Here is a 22,780-nt window from a genome sequence, read left to right as displayed (position 1 = left end):
TCCTTTACATTTGTCTAGAGGCCCATTAGTTTACACATCCTTAAAGATTTGGACTCAGATCAGAAAACACTTTGGCCTTGCTGATCTCTCAGTTTCAACTTCAGTTTATAGGAATATTGCTGCTTCGAACCCGCCAGATTGGACTCAGCATTTCGGTTATGGTACGGTAATGGAATCAAATCGGTTGGAGATTTGTATGCAAACAATATTTTCTCATCCTTTGCACAACTTGTTGCCAAATACAACCTGCCAAACCAACACCTTTTTCATTTTTTACAGGTCAGGGATTATGAAAAAACAATTTCCTCATTTTCCAAATTGCCCTCCTGAAACTTTGGTAGATACCCTCCTGACTGTGGACCCCCATGCTAAGGGGTGTATTTCGACTCTTTGCAATTCCATGTGGTTGGCTGCTGTGTCTCCATTAACTAATACTGCTTTGAAAAGCAATGTTACTATCATGTTGACTGAACTGCAATGGGGAAAGGAAAAGAGTGCAAATTCTGATGTTTTTGTAGAGGTGAAGAAAATAGAATAATATCGCAACATTCATTCAAACAACAGCAGGATAGAATTAAAGTTCACATTTATTGTGTGTCAAGCAGCACCAGTCCATGAAGTGTTTCACCCAGCTGGGCTCCATTGGCCTGACCTCTCAGGCTGTGTGGGCGGAGAACAGGTGCAGGGAGGGGAAGGCAAGCAGGAGGGAAGGCTGGGACTGTGAGATGGGGCGGAGAACAGAAAGCTCTCCAGTTGTAGGAGTAGTGTGGAAAGTAGGACTGGGAGTTTGACTCTGTGAGCACATGACAACAAAGGAGGCTGAAAGAGAGGAAGAATGAAGGAGACGGTTGCATTAAACTGATAGAAGATGCAGTGAAATCAGATGTGTCAAAACAAAATATCAGTTTCCACCTCAGGAGATCTTCAGCTCAAAGTTCTAGGAATACAGCAGAGGAAGACGTGCCTGGACAGAGAGATAAACTGTGACTGAGGAGGCTTGCACTTACTTCCATAGAAGAGGAGAAACTTCAGTCAAGGTGGAGGAGGAGGAGGAGGAGGACAAGAAGGCGTCCAGAGACTGAAGAAAGGCAAGAGGCAGAGATTCACACTCTTGAATGAGTGTTAGGCACTGCCAGGGAAAGCTGTTTTAGGAGGAGGTGGTGGAGATATTGAGTCAGTGTTAGAAAGACGGGACAGAGAGACATGAGGACACAAATCCGAAAGCTGCTCCTCTCTCTGCTCACCATCTCCTTCTTGGGGAATCTGCTGACCAGTGTTACCTGGTACAAGACCAACAGCCAGTAAGTCTGTCACCAGCAAACATACACCTGAGATTTATTTATTTTCTAACACTAAGCACTGAAAGCTTTGTAAGGACATGAGGAACTGATTTTGGAGCCTGTTGAAATGAAAAAGACTATTTCACCTTTATTTTGTTTGTCAAACACATCGTCCTTTACAAAAATACCACACACAAGGTTGCAGAAGAAATAATGACACTAGTATAATATTTTGCTTGCTGTGAACATCACTTCTTTCATTTGATATCATGGATTACTGCCATGTCAGTTGCGATACACAGTAAAAGAAAAAAAAAAGAAAAAAGTGGGCTAATAGATATAGTTATTAAATAATTCTCAATCAGTCGATGAGACAGCTGTTTTTCTATGATGATGCTGTTGTTGATGATGATGATGGTGAAGATGGTGTGATTGATAAAAGATGGTACAATTAAACCGTGATGCTCCCATTGAAATTTGAGATTTTTAATGAAGAAATCAAAGCAGAACAGTTTTTTTTTTTCAAAGTGAAACATGAGAGGATGTTCAAACTGAAGAGGAACAATTCTCCCAACACACACGTCAAACTGAATCACTTGCAACTGCAGAAACTGCAGCATGTCATCCCACAGATAACACACATCACAGCCACACAACTGTCTGATGGCCGTTCATGCACATTAAGATCTCAGTGTCTGTTTTTCAGTGATTTGTGGCACCATCAAATGAAGGAAGTGGAACAGAAAACTGGCACCGACGACTCTGCGAGACACAAGGCTCCTGCACACATGTGGTTTATATTTTACTCTCCTTATTCTTTTATACCCTCTGTTCAATGTACAATGTCTTTAGATACGGAGTCATATTTTGATAGTGAGAGTGAGTCATCACTACGGTCACATGACTGCATCACTGGATTAATTCTCTTTCTGAAAACTGTAACATGTTTTTTTTTTTTAGTTTAGGTTGCTTTAATGCAAATGTGGATATTAAAAAAATAGAAAAACTCATATTAGTGCAGTCAAGTTGTATGTTTTAGTAATACTACTTTTCCCATGCTGAGTAAGCCATAAATTTGATTTATGATCTAAATTTTTAATGTGCATTTTGACCCAAGATGTTAATTGTTGTAACAGCAATTTCAACACGGATTGTTTATACAACTGAGCAGAAAAGCTCCTTGTTTCAATATAGAAACTTGAAATACTTTATCAAAATAAATTAAATGTCTGCTCTGAAATGTACAATGAAACATCATTAAAAGTAATATTCTGAGTAGTTAGAAGAGTGCTTTGAACTTTAGTAGAGGAATTACACACAAAAAGAAAATACAGTGGAAAAGTTAAGTTTTATTATAATTTTATTCAGACAGAGACACTTAGACATCTGAGATTTATTTAACACTATTTAAACACACTACTTTATTTCAATCTATCATCAAGAGATGTTTATTGAAAACAAATCCTTATATATAGAAAAGGTTCAGTCTTTACTGCAGTTGAAGTTTTAAAACTGCTTCAAATTTTTTCAGTTCATGTGTAACAAGGCACATGTTTTTCTCATGATTTAGAACAATTTCAGTGGCATGCTCTAGTTTTATGTATTGAACACTTAAACACATTTTTATTCTAAGCTGATGCTGATTGATAAATCGGCCCAAATGCAAAAACAAAACAGTTTGTTTATAAATAAACAGTTTATTTTCTCTGCCTTTTTATAATCTGAGCTGTCTCATGATGCCACAGCGTGAAATCTCACCGACAACCTCCTCGGAAGAAAAGTGTCCCGGTGTCTTCACAGCAGTGTAAAAACAGCAGGTGAGAGCAAACATGATCAACACAGCCTCCTTCTCTGATCAAACTAAATCCTGTGAGAACTTCAGAGGTTAAACACCTGACTGTGTGTGAATGTGTCTCTTCAACAGCAAACTCATCACCAACATAGCAAAACGTTATGCTCAACCCTGGAAGAGGCAGAAAGGGAATTACCAGAGGTTCAGGTGAGAACAATGCCTCTATACAGTACATACTCTACAGACACATTAACCAGACTGCTAATACTGTTGACAATGGTACGAGGTTCACCCTGGACTGAGACACACACACACACACACACACACACACACACACACACACACACACACACACACACACACACACACACACACACACACTTCTGTTATTTGTTACCTTGTCTTTTTTTTCACATAATCTATTTGGCTTTCATTGCCAATGATGTTCATTTACCTGTTTGTGTTGAGAAATGCAAAAATCTGCCAAAAAACAACCAACAGCAACAAAAACGTTTTATGTACAAACAGCTACAGAACAGTAACAAAATCTCAGCACTTAACTATAACTATAATCATTCAGTTTCATCACCTCGTCTACACTAAAGAAACATATCAGTGTAACACTTTACTTTCTGTTACTCATGAGCTGGATTCACAGATCAAAGATTCATTATGTACACAGAAGGCCTATTTCTCTCAAGTGTTCTTTTGAAATGTATATAAATCTTTTATAGTTAGCACTTCGTTTCATCTAAAATATGCAGTTTTATCACGTCATCGGTATCACAGATTTTGAGGGAGCGTGCAATTGGCATGCCGACTGCAGCAATGTCTTTTTTTTCCATGATTTGAACCTTCATTTATTCACTTTCAGCCAGCTCCAAAAGATTGTAAAACTATGAAGCATTCTGCAATTGTCACACATTCTCGAACTGTCACTGCTGCCACAGCATTTACATAAATATCTTTTCTCAGTTGTTCAACACGTGTGGACCACAGAGACACGTGCAGAGAGACAGATGGACAACTCAGGGAAGAATCATAACCTCAAGGTCAAGACACAGTCAGGTTAAAAATTAGCTGCAACTTTTTCGCGGGAGAGTTACCATTGAGTCGAACCATATATCACAGAATCTACGGCTTTCATGTCTCACATCACATGTGAGCTCAGAATTAAAAAAAAAAAAAAAAAAAAAAAAAAAGGTTAACTTGATCTTAGTTGAAGTAATAGTTTTAAACAATCATCGGAAAAGTTACGATTTAACAGCGGTGGAGAGGGACGACCATGTGACCTGGTGAAAAAGGACAGTTGACGGTAAGAGGCCATAAATCCTGATAACAGGCTCATTTATAATCGTGACGAGGCAGTTAACCCATTTTTATTGTTGAGATTAGATACCAGCCCCCTACTGGATTCCTGCATGGGCTTTGATATATGATCAAAGAGGATGCAGACAACTCTGAACAGTTGATGCCATGAACCATTGCATATTAATCAATAAACTGGAGAAGTATGGTGAGGAGTTGGTGAGGAGGAGTTGTATTGAATTGTGTGAGAAGTTACTTGGAGAACGGGAAACGGTTCGTGAAGTTGGGAGACTGTCCCACTGAACATCGAGATAGAGTGTTGGAGTCCCTCAGGGTTCAGTGTTGGGACCAAAACTGGTTATACTATACATCAGAGCCATCATATCTCAAACCAGTCCAGAATGAGCTGCGAGGCTGCTAGGTTTTTGTTCCAACCAAGAAAGAGCACACTGGACTTCACCCGTTTCCTCAAGTGAGTCCACCTGTAGACTTGGTGAAATAGGTGGAGATGCTGTGCCGCTGGTCAAAAACCAACAGCCACAGCGACTCATTCTAGACTGGTGTGAGGAACACTGCTATACATGAAAGACATCCGTAAAGTATCTGAATGTGAGAAATTTATATTATTTGCAGATGACACAATATTGTATGAACTGGTGAGGATTTATAACAACTTTTTGTTTTAATCATTTCACAGTTTTAAAAATAAATAAATTATGGTTTCATAAAAAACAAGTTATCTCCGAATTTCTGTAAAATAAAATTCATGATTTTTTTTTAGAAAATATGTAATCATTTAAATGTACAGAAAAAGGGTGTAAATGTAAAAAGAGGGAATCAAAACGAATTCCTAGGAGTAATAATTGATGAAAAAAATGGCTGGTAATCTAACATAAAACAAAATAAAAACTATGGGTGGCCATACAAGACATAATTCATTCTGACCCTCTCACACACATATATTCTCCGTTCACATAATTATATATATTCTTCTTGCACATACATATAGCCATAACAATCAGCCACAGGGTGGACCTCCATACTCATCCACTATTCCTGCAATCAAAATCTTTCAAATTCATGGATCTTATGGTGTTTAAAAAAGTTAAAATAATAAAAAAAGCAAAGAATAGCTTCATATTCAAAAAATTGAAAAAAGAAAGAAAAAAATGTTTCTGTTGAAAGGTTTCTGTGTCGTAATATGTGGAGCAAAAACTCTGGAACAAATTATTTGTGGGGATTAGACAAGTCTCAAATATAACTGAATTCAAAAGGACATATAAAGAACATATTTTAGCAATGTACAAGATTTTATGAAGACTGGAGAGTTTTTTCGTTTGTGGTGAGTGTGGTTTAACTGAAGTAGAACATTGGAACTGTTGACTTCTGGTACAGTGATGCACTGAAATTGTTAAATTAGGAATGTATGTTGTTTGCAGTGTACAGTGTACGTGTTTGCCCATGACAACGATGCAGTGGCAATAGGATTCAATGAGCTCTTGACTCCATCCTGCTCCCTTTTGTACATGTGATACGAAACTTATTTTATGTATTTATTTTTTCTTTTGTTGATTCAGTGATGGGTTATTTAGTGCTTCCATGTTCAAAATAAAACGTCAACCAACCAACCAGTCCTAATACATCCATTGATCCCGCCGACCCGGGATCAATGGAAATACATAATAGAGGAAATCTGTACAATGGAAAAAATGACGCATAGCCTGAGATTAAAGAAACACAGCTGATAGATAAACGGGGGAAATGGATATTTTTCAGGACCTCGGGCAGCGGCAGACAGTTGAAAGGTCAACTGATACAGAAGAAACTGCCCCCAAAGATTTGCAAAATACAATGCACCTCCAAAGAGGATACTACTGTTACATTACTTTTTTACATCACATTGTCCTTTATCTGTTTATACATTCTTCAATCACATAAGTTGTGTTGAAATGATAAAAAAAAAAAATGAAAAAAACAACAACTCTCAAACATTCCAAAGCTATCAGGCTATAAAAGGCATTTCATAGGCTGTGCCAATATACATGCATGCTGTTCGCATTTCAAAACAGGTTCGCACAGGTTTCAGTCCACAAAGTCTCATAAAGTTTTAATTTATAATTTATAAATATTTCTCATTGTTGTTGTGGAGCAGTGTTGACTCCACCCACAACACAGAGGCGAATTGGAAATAAACTACTGGTGCTCTGCAGATACAGAGTCCTGGAAAATGGCACAGGTTTTGTAATTTTGGCTGGAAACCTCATAATCTCAATTTCAACACTCCTGACAACACTTTAAATTAGCTAAAAAACATGACTGGAGTAGGATTTTAAGGAAGATCAGCTCCATAACATGTCATAAGTTCATGTGAGTTTCAGCAAAGCAGCCTGAAAGCCACAAGACCTTTAAATAGCACAGTCTCTTGTGCAGAAGTTGAGAAGATATGCATCCAAACAACACACCTTCATGATGCCTGTATTGTGTTTGTATTCAGCTCTCTGCTGAGCAGCAAGTGCCACGGGGCTGAAAATGCCATTGTTACCCAGAACAACACTCCGCTGGGATCGCAGATTATCTACAGCGGGGAACCAAAGAGGACCATTAAAGTGACACCAAAGTGGTTCAGTACCTTTCCAAAGGTAAGACGTCTTTTTCTGTGCTGTCGCATCGTGAAACGAGAATCATATTATTAGTGGGTAAACTATGACTATGCAGCGCAAATTATTTTCGGAAGCCAAAGACTGCGGCCCGCCCAGTGATGGGTGAGCAGGAAGGAGTCGCCCAAGACCCGAAGCTAAGCTAATAGCTAGTGGCTAAGCCCTGAATGACTCGCCCCACTTACACCTTTTCTAAAAATAAAAGAAGCATTTCTTACCTGTGTACCTCTCCAAAGAGGAGTACACCATTTTAATTAGTGCTGTGTCCAAAGTCTTGTGTGGACACGGGAAGCGCTGTTTCTTTAAGTATTGGTGTCAAACTTCATAATCTGGAATACATTACAGCTTTTGCATGTATGGTAAGAGCTAAGAATTGTCCAAAACAGCCTGTAAAAATAAACTGTGTCCTCAGGACATTTTTATTTACAGGTATGAAGTGGATACAGTGTATGCAAAATTGTAATGTCTTTCAAAGTACTCACTTTCCCAGAAGGCAACATCATAAAATCTGTGCACAAGCCCGGTGACGTACATTCGGTTTCTGCCAGTTATTGTCAAGGTAGTTTCCGGTCCACTGCCTGCTCCATTCATTACAACGGCCATATGAATTAACATCAACACATGAATGCTGTCACTACGTACTATAATGTCAAGGATGCTTTTAAGTTTAAGAGAACGGTGGGTGGCTCTACTGAGTGCTGTCACATGCAACTTAATGCCACATCTGCAAACCTTGGTTTGCTGAGTTAGATCATCATACTCTATTGCTTTATACTCATAAGGTCTCTTTGGTAGAGGAAATTCATTTACAATATAGCAGCCAGACCCTCTTTCTGATTGCTTCAATGCTGGACAAGACAAAGGAAAAATAATTAAAAAACCTGCTGGCATTTCAAATCAAGAGTCCAATCAGTACCTTTATTCATCACAATCACAATTACACACAGTATGGCATAATTTCTTCCTGGCCTTTGTCCTGGATGATCTGTTTGAATTCTCCATCTTTTTGAAGAGCAGTTTTCTGCTCCTCTGTGGTAAAGTACACTGTTCTGCAGGGTTTCTCCTTGACTATGATTGGTCAGATGTTGCAAACACTACCTCTTTTTTGTGTGTTGATCAAGATAAGAAAGACCTGGGGTCCATTTAACAAAGCAGGTTCAGCAAATGCTCAACAAGGTCAAGGTCAAGGTCAAGGTAACTTTATTGATACCCGTAGGTAGATTTGTTTTGCAGTCTGGATGAGGGCATCTCAACATTAACCCAAACATTTAAGAAGACGGGACATACAGAAGAAGGATTAACAGCAGACATTGACGAACACTGACAGGTACTCCCAGCAGCTCACTGATCATGGTTAAAAGGCTAACATAATTAAAAAGTCATTAAATATAAAGTGCCAGTACAAAGACCTGTTAAGAGCATGCTAAGAAAAACATAAAAGCATGATACAACCCTAAATAGTCAAAAAGTAAGTCAATACATTAAGACCACGTTAAGATCACACAGACGTCTTATTTAAAAGAGAAACAGCAGCAGGAACAAAGCTGTTCCTGTAGCGAGTGGTCCTAACTTTCGGGGCTATGAATCTCCATCCAGATGGTAGGAGCTGGAACTCACTTGCCAGGGGATGGGAGTCGTCAACAGAAATGGCCCTGGCCAGTCGCTGTATCTGCCTAGTGTACAGCGACTACAGGCACGGCTGTGACTCCCCAATGAGCCGACCAGACCATTTAATGATCTGGTTCAGTGAGTTCTTTTCTTTTAAAGGCAGGTTTCCAAACCATGACACAAGTGAGAAAGTTAAAACCGACTCAATAAAAGCACGATAAAAAAGTGTCATCATGGTCCTATCAATGTGGAACCGGGACAGCTTCCACAAACAGAACAACTGCTGGTGTCCCTTTCTGCTCACAGCTTCACAGTTTAACTTAAAATTCAAAGTGGAATCAATAATAGTCCCGAGATACTTATAAGACTGAACTTGCTCAATGGCTTGTCCTTTGATTTTCATGGGTTCAGGTGAATCGGCATTTTTCCTAAAGTCAATGGCCATGTCTTTTGTCTTGGCTTCATTGACCTGTAGGTGTGAATCCTCACACCACTTGACAAAGTCGTCCACAACAGGGCCGTGACTAAGAGTCTGACCCTGAGCTGTGTGTTCATCTACTATGAGATTGGAATCTCTGAAATTTCTGTTTCAGAAAGGCTGATTTGAATAACTTAGACCAACTCTAAATAGTTTCATCTGGAGTTAAGCATGTGACCCACAACTTCAAAATGATAGCATAAATGGAGCCCCATTTGGACAAGTCACCATGGCAACGGAGAAGCGAAGGGAGGGGTTGTCATGTTAATGCACTCATATGGTGCATTCGAATATGTTTTTCAGAAAGTAGTGTAACATGCTCCAGCTGCAAAAAAGAGTGAGAACATTGTTCTCTGAACTCTTCCTCTCCATGTGAGTCCTCCTGCACAGAATAGGCACAGGCCATTTGCAGAACTTCCGTTTTATTGGTGTCTCCGAAACTGCTAAACATAAATGCTGGAGAACCCTTCAAAGCCGCTCTCCAACCAGACAAAAATTCTCCTTGTCCATCCTCTGCTGCACCAAGTCACCTGAGTGTCTGCTGTTGTCTCTGTCAGGCCTCGCTCCTCCTAGAGCCACCCCCTTTTAAACTCCAGCCAGCTACTAGAGAGAGGAAGAGGTAATGATTGATCACAGAGGCAAGCACCAGTTACTGATCGACAGGGCGATTGCACAAGACTGTAAGACCAGAAACACCAACCTGTGCACTGCCTGGATTGATTTCAGGAAAACCTATGACTCAATGCTGTACACATGGATACTGGAATGCGTGAAACTGTGCAACATCAACAGAGAACTGACAACCTTCCTGGAAAACTCAATAAGGCTATGGAAGAAAACTTGGTAACGCTTCCTTTTACAGTACGGTAATTACCATGTATTAACATGGTAATTGCAAGGTAAGTACCATGTAATAAGGAGAAGTTACTTTAAAATTACCATGTAATTACAGGGTAACTATGTTGCTAATTACCTAGTACTTTTAGAGTAATTGCCAAGCAAATTCCAGGCAAATACCAAGTAACTACCTGGTAGTAAGTATTAATTACTGGGTAATTATAATGTATATAGCAACTATGTGGGTAATTGCCAAATACTTACTAAGTAATTGCTAAGTAATTACCATGTAATCAGTGGGAAATGTAGACTTTTTACTAGGTATTACTAGGTACTGCTAGGTGTGTACGCTATGCATTTCCCTATTAGTCAAGTGTTTTTTACTACTTACCTGGTAACTTCTTAGTATATTCAGGTGTGTATATTCACGTTTTTCTTGGTGTTTTATTGATCATTATAGCGTATAGCGTCATTATATGTCGGTTTCATGTGTATGTTTGAAGGTTTAAAGATATTTGTGTTTTGTGCAATGTGTATATTTGTTTATTGTGTAAGTTTCTGTTTATTAATATGTATATTTGTATGTTTTCAGCTCTCACGTTTGGGGTTTGGGTGTTAAAGTGAATAAACCCTGAGCATTAAGAAGGAACAGTTGTGCTGTCCTCGTTTTCATCACGCTGAAGGAGGTACAAGTCTGGACGTGGACGACGTGACAACACCTGGCGATGGCGGTCCTGGGTATTCGGGATGATGGAGATCAAGGGTTCCTGTAGACTGTTCTGCAGAAAACACATGATGTGAATTCACAAGACTGGAGCAGTGTACTTATTAATGTTGATTTATAGTGATTGTTTATCACTGTTATTTGTATTTTGTTTTTTGCAAAAGAAATCTGTTCTGTTTCTTAAAAAAAAAGGTGCCTGACTGCTAAAAATGTGCAGTTTTGTAAATTGTTTTATAAGAAGTTGAACTCCATTTGATTAAAATGTTTATCTTTGGCAGCTCTCTTGTTTTTGCATGTCTGTCACAGTGAGGTGTTCGGAGTGAGGAAGTGTAATAATAATGCGTTCATCTTAATGTAATGTGATGGCTGGTGATGGTGGTTTTTGATGGAAACTCTGATCTCCTGACAGATACAGTGTGCTGTTCAGACACTGTATCACAGACACTGATGGGGTTTGCTGCATTTTTGGTGCAAGTGTGTGGGGTAATGTGAAAGTTTCTGAGTAACAGGCTAAATACTGAGTAATTTCCAGGTAATAACATGGAAACGGACCTCACTTCCTTTTACAGTACAAATCCACTTCAACAACTATGTAATTTCCAGGTAGATATTTTACTATTTACTGGGTAATAAATGAGTAATTACCAGGTAATAACATGGAAACGGACCTCACTTCCTTTTACAGTACAAATCCACTTTAATAACTATGTAATTTCCAGGTAGATATTTTTCTATTTACTGGGTAGTAAATGAGTAATTACCATGTAATAACATGGAAACGGACCTCACTTCCTTTTACAGTACAAATCCACTTTAATAACTATGTAATTTCCAGGTAGATATTTTTCTATTTACTGGGTAGTAAATGAGTAATTACCATGTAATAACATGGAAACAGACCTCACTTCCTTTTACAGTACAAATCCACTTTAATAACTATGTAATTTCGAGGTAGGTAGTTTTGCAGTTCCTGGGTAACGAATAAGTAGTTACCAGGTAATAGTGTGGAAACAGGCCTCACTTCCTTTTGCAGTAGTCTACAGATCAACCGTAATTACCAGGTAACTGTTGTAGTTACTGGGAAATACTAAGAAGTTACCAGGTAAGTAGTAAAAAACACTTGACTAATAGGGAAATACATAGTGTACACACCTAGCAGTACCTAGTAATACCTAGTAAAAAGTCTACATTTCCCACTGATTACATGGTAATTATTTAGCAATTACTTAGTAAGTACTTGGCAATTACCGACATAGTTGCTATATACATTATAATTACCCAGTAATTAATACTTACTACCAGGTAGTTACTTGGTATTTGCCTGGAATTTGCTTGGTAATTACTCTAAAAGTACTAGGTAATTAGCAACATAGTTACCCTGTAATTACATGGTAATTTTACAGTAACTTCTCCTTATGACATGGTACTTACCTTGCAATTACCATGTAATACATGGTAATTACCGTACTGTAAAAGGAAGCGTTACCGAAAACTCTGGATTCAGTCAGATCATCACCAAGAGTGGATTCAGGTACCGATTCCACAGTGGAACAATTGTCAGCCACCTCTTCTACATGGATGACATCAAACTGTATGCCAAGAGTGAGCGAGACATCGACTCCCTCATTCACCTCTCTATACAGCAACGACATCGGCATGCCATTCGGACTTGATAAGTGTGGGCGGATGATATCAAAGAAAGGGAAGATGATCACTACTGAAGGGGTTGAAAAACCTGGGGGCAAAATTAGAGATGTGGAAGACAGCTACAAGTGTCTGGGGATACCACAGGCAAATGGCAACCATGATGAAGCAGCCTGGAGGTCAGCCACACCCAAATACCTCCAGAGGGTGAGACAGGTCCTGAACAGGTCCTGAATGGCAAGAATAAAATCCAGGCCATTAGCATGTATGTCCTACCAGTAATCGGATACCCAGCTGGTATAATATCTTGGCCACTGGAAGAACATACCAGTGGCTGCATTGGGAAGCAAGCTACCCATATAAAGACAAGAAAACTCCTCACACTGCACGGAGGGTTCCACCAGGAGTCCAGCGTCCTGAGGCTGTACACAAAGCGAAGTGAGGTCGAAGTGAGGCCGAGGACTGGTGCTGACTGTGCAAGGAAGTCCCTGAAACAGTACAGCACATCACAGCAGGGTGCAAAATGCTGGCAGGAAAGGCGTACATGGAAACCCATAACCAGGTTGTGAGCAGCGTCACCCTCGTATGTTCATCCTACATCATACGACAGGCCTCTGGTGTTGTGTGACAGTAAGAGGACTGACTTCAGGCACAACTGAAAGACATCAGGGCAGGGAATGGCAATCAAACATGACAAGTTGAAATGAAGGAGCCTGAACACAAAACATGAACCCTGACATTTGGTTCGGTAGAGGACACATTAATTTAAAACAAAACAAAACAAAACACAAAAAAAAGGTTCCGGGTTGTGTTGCAATGGAGTAAGACGTGGTTCGAGGAGCTCTGCCTAAAGCTTCAGCTTTCCCCTCACCTGTCAGACATTAAAGGAGTCATATTATGCTATTCTTCAGTCACGTCATATAGGTCACGGACGCCCAAAAACATAGTATATAAGTTTGTTTGCCCCAAATTCGTCCTATGTTCGGAGTTTGAGCATTCTAAAAACGGGCTCTGAGGAGCCTTCTTCAGAACAGCCTGTTTTTGACAGCCTATTTTCCGTGATGAACTTGAACGCATCTGGCCACGCCCACCTCGTAAATTCACTGTTGTTAAGAAAGCACCTTACAGGAAGTTACACCGGAAGTTTCAAAATAAAACACAATGCACGACCTCACGGACGTAAACTTTTTCCTATATGTTGTTATTCCGCCGCCTCGGGAGGAGAGAATCAGCACAACAGGGTCCCAGACAGCAGCAAACGCGGAAATTACCGTTTTTATATAGAATGAACCATACAAAAGGAACTATTGGATAAAGAAAAGCTCTCATTTGAGATCGAAACATAAACCATGTAAGTACTATAAATTACAGATCAATGCGGCTGGACGAGCAGAGCGACCTTGCAGAAGCGAAATGAGGTGTGTTTTTTTATTTTCTGTTTATATCATGTGTTGTTCGTTTGATATCGAGAGCAGAGAGCCTCTCCGAGGAGCAGCCCTCTTCATCCGGACGGCGCTGCCAGTGTGTGTTGAGTTTGCGCAGTGCGCCTCCGCTGGGCTTCGCAGCTTAGCAGCGTTCAGGCGGGGAGAGGAGCGGCCGTGCGCGAGCCGTGCGTCTCCGCCGGCTTCGGGACCAGCTTCCATGGAGCAGCTCCGGGCCATTTACCCAATCGGCCCCAACTCGGCCCTGGAAGTCAGACGCCCGGGCGCCGTCACAGCCGCGGCCGACTCAAAGTGCCTCTCTGCTGGGGAGAGGAGCTAATTGTGGCTAAGTTAGCGAAAACTGTCAGCTCGTCAGCTGACCCACCCGAAGACGGTGGATGAGCTGACTTTATGAAAACACTGGCGATGGATGACAAAATACAGCCGGAATGAGCGACCTATCCGGGGGCCGGCCAAAGGCTGGATTCTCTTCCGGGGGGGAGTGGCGTTCCTCTTCATGACGTCGAGAAGAGGAAGATTTCAGAACCGCGTGTTTGAGTGTATATTTTCTTAAAAGTGGAGCCACAATTGAGGGAGGTGACTGAATTTTTCAGTTCTGGGGGATCATACAGAGGCTCTGGGAGGCAATATGACTGTAAAGAAACCTTTTTAAAGTGAATTTTGCATAATATGACCCCTTTAAACGCGCTCTTCATAGTATTTTAAGAGAATCCACGCTTGAAGCAAGACATGACTAAACCGGGCAAAGGAAAGAAGCAAGAGAAAAGCGCTGGCGATGATGAAAATTGCGAGAGCCCACCTGGGTTAGCAAGTAGCTTGGAGGATAGCGCTGCCGCGGCTAGCCAATCTGCCTCTATAGAAGACGTTCTTACGGCAATAACAACGCTGAGTAATACGGTTGACAAAAGGCTCGCCGAATTGAATAGCTCCATCGTGGGCATCAAGCAAGGTTTATCCGAGGTTCACAAACGCCTATCTTCAACCGAAGCGGCCATTGAGACACATGAAAGGCGAATTGAAGATCTGGAGCGGTGCCATGCTAGCCTAGCCTCCCTGTGTAAACAACAGCAGGCTCATTCTCGCAGGCAAGACCTACGCATCGTCGGAATAAAAGAAAAGTCAGAAGACGGTAAGCCGACCGAATTCGTGGGGAAGCTTCTGCCACAACTGCTGGGTGAGGATCACTTCGACCAGCCGGTGAAAATCAACCGGGCGGCACCGGACATCAGCGCCACTGCAGGAGGGTAAATCAAGAGCGATCATCGTTCGGCTCCATCACTACCAAGTAAAAGAGTTGGTGCTTAGGCTCGCCAGAGAAAAAGCTCCGCTTCAATAGGCTTCAGTCTTTCCCTACCTCACTTCAGCCACCATGAAGAAGCGACAGGAGTTTCAACAGGTTCGAAAGAAGTGCAGAGCCAAAAACATCAGATGTGGATTTCGACATCCTGCAAGGTTTATTGTCACGGTGAATAACGACACGCGCACATTCGATGCCCCCGAGGCAGCTGCGTTTTCGAAACTCGCAGTAAAGGACTGAGACACTACAACAGGCTGAACTGATGAACGAACAATATTAAGTTTATCCAGATGTTCAAATGCAGAAATCTTTAATAACAGTTGTAAGTCCACACATTTCCATCCACCATGTGGTGAGGACTGTTTGGTTTACATTTGTTTACAGCATGTTTAATTTGTGAAGCTGGGCATCTCCTTTGTTTTGAAAGTTAGAAGGGTAGTTTTCTACTGGTATGTGCCTTTTTCAGGTCACTGGTTTTAGTTTTAACTGTAAAGACTGGGGTATGGAAGTACTGCTCCAAGTTTTTCTTTTTATTTCTAGGGTATGTTCTTTGGGGTGTTTTACTCATCACATCTTTGTTACCTTGACATGTTTATCCTCAGCCTCATCCATGCAGCCAAATCCTTATGTTAGTAAATATTTGTTGAACAACTCAAACATGAGCAGTTATGGGGAAATTAAAATAGTCAGCTGGAATGCTCGAGGTGGAAACACTCCTCTTAAAAGGGGGAAAGTGTATGCACATTTGAGAGCACTTAAAGCTGATATCAGTTTTTTCCAGGAAACGCATATTAAGAAGACAGCGGCAAAACTATGATGTCCTTCTTGGGCATCACAGATCTATAAGTCAAACTTTACCACTAAATCAAGAGGGCTAGCCATTTTGCTTAAGAAAAATGTGCCATTTATTCATTCACATACCATTTCTGATCAGCGAGGCAGATATTTAATCATGTGTAGATCACTAAATTCCACACCAATAACTTTAGTAAATTTATACGGACCTAATTTTGATGACCCTTTTTTTTTTTTTTTCAAAATTTAATTAAAGCTATAGTGCGTAACTTTTAAATGTCTATGAATGTCCGTTTTAGCCAAGCCACTACTAGTGGAGATGACAAAATGCAGATTAAGCCGATCGGCTCCTCTAACATGTCGCAGGATTTTTCAATATATATAATTCTTGCTGTGCGTGTCGACCGGCGACATTCCCGCGCTGGCGCGCAGGAAATTATGCATTTTGCGTCACAACAAGAAGGGAGGGGGAGGATGGGAGGGTCTCATAGCAACAGGCCTCTCTCAGGCAGAATGAGGAAGCGGTATGGTGGATAATCCAAAGAAACGGCCGAGAAAGAGTCCTGAAGTGGATCCGACCACCAAAAAAAAAAGCCTGGACGGTTGGCAGAAGGATTGCTGGTGAAGAAGGAAAGTGACCAACGGAGAAGGCAAACGAGGATTTGTATTGGCGTGGCTTTTCCTCGGTGGAGAGCGAAGTTATGCACTATAGCTTTAAAACTATCCCAGATTTGACTAGTACTAATGTCATTATAGGCGGTGACTTTTAATTGCGTTCTAGATAACATTCTGGACAGGCAGCGATATCAAACAAGTTCAGGTAAAACAGTGAAATGCTTAATAATTTGATGCAATCCTGCAACCTAGTGGACGTATGGAGACTTCTTCATCCCACACAAAAAGACTTTTATTTCTCAACTGTTCATAAGTCATATTCTAGAATAGGGTTTTTTTTCTATTAGACTCCAAACTTTTAACCTCAGTAACTGACTGTACATACCATAATATTCTCATATCAGATCATGCTCCGGTAGCCTTAACTCTCAAATTAGGTCATAAGCAAGGAATATACAACTGGCGTTTAAACAATGCACTGTTACAGGATAAAGAATTCTGCTCTTATATTTCAGACAAAATTGACTTTTACCTAAAGACAAATGACTTAGGTGACGTTAATGATTCCGTTCTTTGGGAAGCTATGAAATCCGTTCTTAGAGGCCACATAATGTGGTACGAGGTAAGAGGGGATGTGCATGTAGCGTTGTGCACGCTGAGTGGGAGCAGAGCGGAGGGGGGAGTGGGAGGGTTTTCTCAATGTGAGGAACCAGTCAGAGAGCTCGGGGGTGGTGCCAACATTTCAAACTGAAGTCAGGGCTCAAAATTGTGCAGAATCACGGATAGCTCCTTTAATAACTTTAGTTCCTTTTCTGGTTTTTCAATTAACTGGGACAAAAGTGTATTAATACCGTTGACGGAAATGGACACCACCTTTCTACAATCTGTCCCCTTTAAAAAGTCCTTTGAGAATTTCACATATCTAGGAGTGATTGTAACAAAAAGCCAAATGACCTTCTACAAGTGAATTGGAAAGTTAAAGGGACTTAAGGCAAGATTTGTGAAAAATTACACATGCATTTCCAGTTTATTCAATGCTAATGGGTTGTGAAGCATTAAAAACCCAAAATAACAGGCCAATCCGCGTATCTGTCTGTTGCCTTACACAGGCTGTGTGCCAAATAATTTGTTGCTGTTTGGGGTCTGAATTTCCCATGCAGTCGTGGGGATGTGACGTAAATTGACGCTGTATGCGCGTTGCCGAACAGGAAGAACATGGCCGCCGTGGACACGGACTCAAACACTGCTGGGATCAGGAGCAGGCATTGTTGCCAACTTGGTGACTAATTTTATCGCTAAATCTGGCGACTTTCCAAAGCCTCTTGGCGACTTTTTTTTGTCAAAAGTGACTAGCGACAAATTTAGCGACTTTTTCTGGTGCTCTGCAGGACGTGACAGGGACGTCTCCGCTGTCCCAGCCCCTCCCCCGTCCCAAGCACTCACAGGCGGCCAGTGTCACGCAGCGCTCCCTGCTGCAGTCAGAGCAGAGAGGAGACCCACACCACTCCGTCCACACTTCAAATGAATCGCGCGTGCGCAACTATGCCGCTGCTCACTTGCTGACAAACCAAGATCAACAGAAGAAAGTTAATTTGTAGTTCTATTTGTAGTTTCATTTGTCCGCTCCTCCCCGGTATATTATACATTTGCTCCCGGTCTGTGATCCAAGCACGAGCACCCCCCCCCACCCCCCCCCCCACCCCCCCCCATCCCCACCCCCCACCCCCGTGCTCTTCATACATCGGATAACTGCATCCACTCAAAACCCACAAAAAACACCACGAAGAAAAAAAGGACTTTATCAGCGTTATCTCGTGAGTCAAAAAAAAAAAAAAAAAAAAATGACCGAAGCCGGGCAGGCACCCGAATAAATATTGGATATGCGTTTGATTCATGGAGGGAACTTCAGCTGCATTCGGGAGTGAAAACGGATGCTGACAAAAATCACATAATATACGCTGTGGTCTTGCAGTAAACTGCGACGTAGTAAACAGCATGAGCATCCCTGGTGCAGTGCTGTGAAGTACATTCTGTAAAATGTTTGTGCGCGCTCCCGTACCGCCTTGGCTGGTGGCTGCAGTTACCCACGGTGCCTATCGCGGCAGCACTGAGGTAAATTTTGTAAAGTTGCCTTAAGTCCCTTTAAGATTCAGCAACTTAAACATGACATTGATTTTTGGAAGACACTCCCACTATCCCTGGTGGGAAAAGTGAATGCCATAAAAATGGTAGTTTTACCATGTTTTCTTCATCTGTTTCAGTCAGTTCCATGCCATATTGCTTGCTCCCTCTTTAAACAATTAGACTTAATACTTACATCCTTTATTTGGAATTATAAAGTCGTTAGAATATCTAAGAAAAATTTGTCTAAAACAAAAGTGGAAGGTGGCTTCTCCGTCAGCCCATCTGTCCATTATATCGTGGTGGAAAAAGGGCCCCTTATCCTCTTCCGAATGTTGCCCAACATGGTTAATTATGGAAAGGGGGCTCTGTAAGAAGACTTCACTGACTGCTCTTCTGAACAGCCCCACAGCAGCTAACAATTCTTTGTTTGATGCTAATTATGTCGTTGGGTGCACTTTGAAAATGTGGAAACAAATCAATTCGTACATTAAAGCCCCTAAAGTTTATTTAGATGCCCCGCTCTATCAAAATCATTCTTTTTTGCCTGGCATTAATGATAAAGCTTTTTCTACTTGGAATCAGTAGGGACTTTGTACTGTGGGGGATCTTTATATTGATGGGAAATTTTTGCTTCATTCTCACAGCTTAGTGCCATTTATAATATTCCTACATCTAACTTTTTCAAATACCTGCAAATTCGTGATTACGTCAGAAAACATATACCCAATTATGAAACTTTAACTAAGCATCAAGTGCTGGAAGCAATAAATTCCTTTAACCCAGTTAACTCTGGAGCGGCTTCCCATTTCTATCGAATCCTACATGGTGTAGCTCCAACATCTGCCTCTGAGCGTAAGTAAACTTGGGCTGATGAGCTAAATTTGACTATCACCGACGAAATCTGGGGCGAATGTTTAAGAAGTATACATGATTGCTCTGTGAATGTAAGACATAATCTCATCCAGTTTAAAGCACTGCATAGAATATATTACTCCAACGAAAAGCTGCATAGTTTTTTCCCTGAAGTCTCCCCCCTTTGTAACAGATGTAAATCGTCTATAAGTAATTTAACACATTCTTTCTGGTCATGTCACAAATTGTCTTCATATTGGGAAAAGATCGTTCAATGTTTTTCTGAGGCATTAGGGAAATCCTGCAAGTCTGATCCACTTGTCGCTATTTTGGGAGACTCTAGCGGTTTAACATCAGCCAACCTTTATGAAAAGAAAGCTGTTTTGCTTGGTATGGTGGTTGCAAAAAAACTGATTTTGAGAATATGGAAGATGGACGTTGTGCCCACCTATGACCTATAGCTGGGAGAGATGCAAACACTCTACATCTGGAGAGACGAAGGCCCAATCCCATTTTTCTTTCTAGCCCTACCCCTTAGCCCTACCCCTTTGAAATGGAGTGCTAAGGGGTAGGGCCGAAAGTAAACCCCTCCGGATTGGAACACCCCTTCGACAATTGCGTACGTCATCAGTAGTCGCCGCTGCCAATGACGTAGGCAGATTGTAGGCAATTGTTTGCCGAAGAAGAATGTTTTTCTTACATTTTAAAACTTTATTACTTGAGAAAAAAATACTTACATTTATGAACTTCTTTTGTTGCGGACGCCGCCATCTTGCTGATCTTGCAAGATTTTCTGGGAAATCTGCGCGCTGTGGCGAGGGGCGGCGGCGGGAGCGCTTGTTTTGCCCGCCTACACCGCAACTGGTGCGCGGGGTTAGTTCACTTCCACATTGGCGGGGGCGCTCGTTTCCCACCCGCGCATTCCAGGCGGCCGGTGTTGAAGACATCAGTTTATTGAAAATAATCGTCCATCTGTTGTGTTTGGAATGTGCCTGGAATGCGCGGATGAGGAAACCATCGCTCCCGCAAATGCGGAAGTGAACTAACCACGCCCGCCAGTCGCGGTGTAGGCGGACAAAACAAGCGCCCCTCGCCACCGGCCGCCACTGGATCATACCCCTCCGTTTGGAGTGTGCCTCAGGAGAATCTCCTTTTGGAGGGGTGAATAGCCCTCCCCGTTGGCCCTACCCCTACATCAAAATGACAATTGGAACACTGCTACCCCTCCACGTGAACGCGCAAAACAGAGGGGTAGGGCCAAGGGGAGGGCTAAGGGGTGGAATGGGATTCAGCGTAAGACTCTATAGTGATGGCAAGGGACATGTGTTTGATAAAATGTGGGAACCTCTGTTGAAGTTTCTTTCTGGTAATAATGTGATGATGTAATTGTATGTTGCTGCTCAGCTTTTGTTAATTTGTGCACATTTCCACCCTTTTTTGTATTGCTTGAATGAGGTTGAGTCTTTTTTGAAATATGTTACTCTTCTTATCTGATGTGCTGGGGCTTCTGTGTTTTTCTTTTTTGGGGAGTCGGGTGGATATGGGCTCGGTTTATGTTCTGTTTTTTCTATGTTTTCTTGTTCCTGTTTTTAAAATAAAAATTAATAAAAATATATTAAAAAAACAAAAACAAAACAACCAAAAAAACAAAAACAAAAACAAAAAACCAAACAAACCCTGAATTGCTGGTGGGACTGATCTGTATTTGTGAGACTGTTCTTGACCCAGACTGGGAGGTCTGGAATCAGTTTAATTTCACGGCTGTGGAATTGTCATAAATGTGCAATTATTGGTGAAAAGAATCATCTAATTAAAACTAGAAATATGAATCTTGTTTATATAAACAAGGCTAATGCAGCTGTATGTTGAGACATCATCACAATTCGAAGTTTATGATGTTTTACACACTGTGCAAATGTTGCTGATGTCTTTGATTCCAGGAGCATCCTTTCTCCAATAAGAAATTTGACACTTGCTCCGTGGTGGGGAACGGTGGGATCCTGATCAACAGCAACTGTGGAAAACAAATCGATTCATCTCAGTTTGTAATCAGGTGAGAGAGCAAAGGATTGAACTGAACTACTTTCAGTAGAAAGTTCATGTAAGGATTTGCGGGTTTTCTCTGCTTGTTCAGGTGCAACCTCGCACCTTTGGACCGTGAATTGGAGAAAGATGTCGGTAAGAAGACCAGCCTTGTGACAGCAAACCCAAGCATCTTCGTCCTGAAGTGAGTTGGAGAGTGAATCTTTGTCTCCTTCAGTAAAACACTTTCAGTCCCATCTCCTCGCATAAGCTTTTTTTTTTTTTTTTTTTTGCAGGTTTCATGCTCTCAGAAGTCGCCGTCGTCAGTTTGTGGAGAGTCTGCGCCGCTTTAAAGACTCCATGCTGCTCATGCCAACCTTCTCCTATGCTTGGAACACTCATCTGTGTCAGCGGGCCTTCCAAGCCATCAAACACCTCAGTAGTCCCATTAGACCCGTCTCTTTTAATCCTCGGTATCTGAGGAGTCTTTGGGTCTACTGGCGCTCCCTGGGCCTGAAGGAAGCCCGGCTCAGCACTGGCTTTATGATGGTTAATCTGGCGCTGGAACTGTGCAACAGCGTGGATCTGTATGGATTCTGGCCTTTCAGTGTCCACCCTCAGGACTGCCACCACCTGACGAACCACTACTACGATAACATGCCGGTTCGAAAGAGACTTCACGCCATGCCAGCCGAGTTCAAGCGCCTGCTGAAGCTGCACAGTCTGGGCATCCTCAGGATTCACCTGGGAGATTGTGGGCAGTGAAGGGCAAGGGCTCGGCGATAACGAGATCAAGATATGTGTTGCGATATAACTTTTTAATAGATTGCATTTGTGCATGCTTTGACAAACAATACGAACAGCCAGTGATTATGTGTGTCGCACTGTGCTGCACCAGTCATGAGGCTGAGTGTCGCGAATTTAATCATTGGCCTTCCGCACCTCCAATGTTTGTTTTTTTTTTAATTTATTTTTTTAATTGCAAAAACGAACAAACAATACAGACAGACAGAGACATGCAACACGACAAGCCACACAACAGAAAACGGAGAGGAAGCAAAACAAAAAAAAAACAAAAAGAAACTAAACTAATGAGTAAGCTATTTGGTGTGTATGGTGTGTGTGTGTGTGTGTGTGTGTTTGTGTGTGTGTGTGTGTGTGTGTGTGTGCGTAACCTGAAAAACATATATGGTCCACCCCTTTTTTTCACATATAAATATACATAAAGATATACATACACATTCATACCCGCATACATACATACATTCACACATGTGCACAATACATAGAAATAAATACATATAG

At 41.5% G+C, this 22,780-nt stretch overlaps 1 protein-coding gene across 1 annotated transcript; it reads left to right on the top strand.

Moving 5' to 3' along the window:
• Nucleotides 1-1,203: 1,203 nt before the first annotated feature.
• LOC115386644 (alpha-2,8-sialyltransferase 8F-like) lies at nucleotides 1,204-22,240 on the top strand. Its single transcript, XM_030089046.1, has 7 exons — nucleotides 1,204-1,301; nucleotides 3,026-3,097; nucleotides 3,205-3,279; nucleotides 6,875-7,019; nucleotides 21,394-21,506; nucleotides 21,588-21,680; nucleotides 21,772-22,240. Exons 1-7 carry the CDS (start codon nucleotides 1,204-1,206, stop codon nucleotides 22,238-22,240), a joined length of 1,065 nt encoding a protein of 354 aa, XP_029944906.1.
• Nucleotides 22,241-22,780: the final 540 nt, after the last annotated feature.

The sequence above is a fragment of the Salarias fasciatus genome, chromosome 4 (genome assembly GCF_902148845.1).
Source record: "Salarias fasciatus chromosome 4, fSalaFa1.1, whole genome shotgun sequence".
Classification (NCBI taxonomy): domain Eukaryota; kingdom Metazoa; phylum Chordata; class Actinopteri; order Blenniiformes; family Blenniidae; genus Salarias; species Salarias fasciatus.
This window is presented reverse-complemented; position numbering and strand designations above follow the sequence as displayed.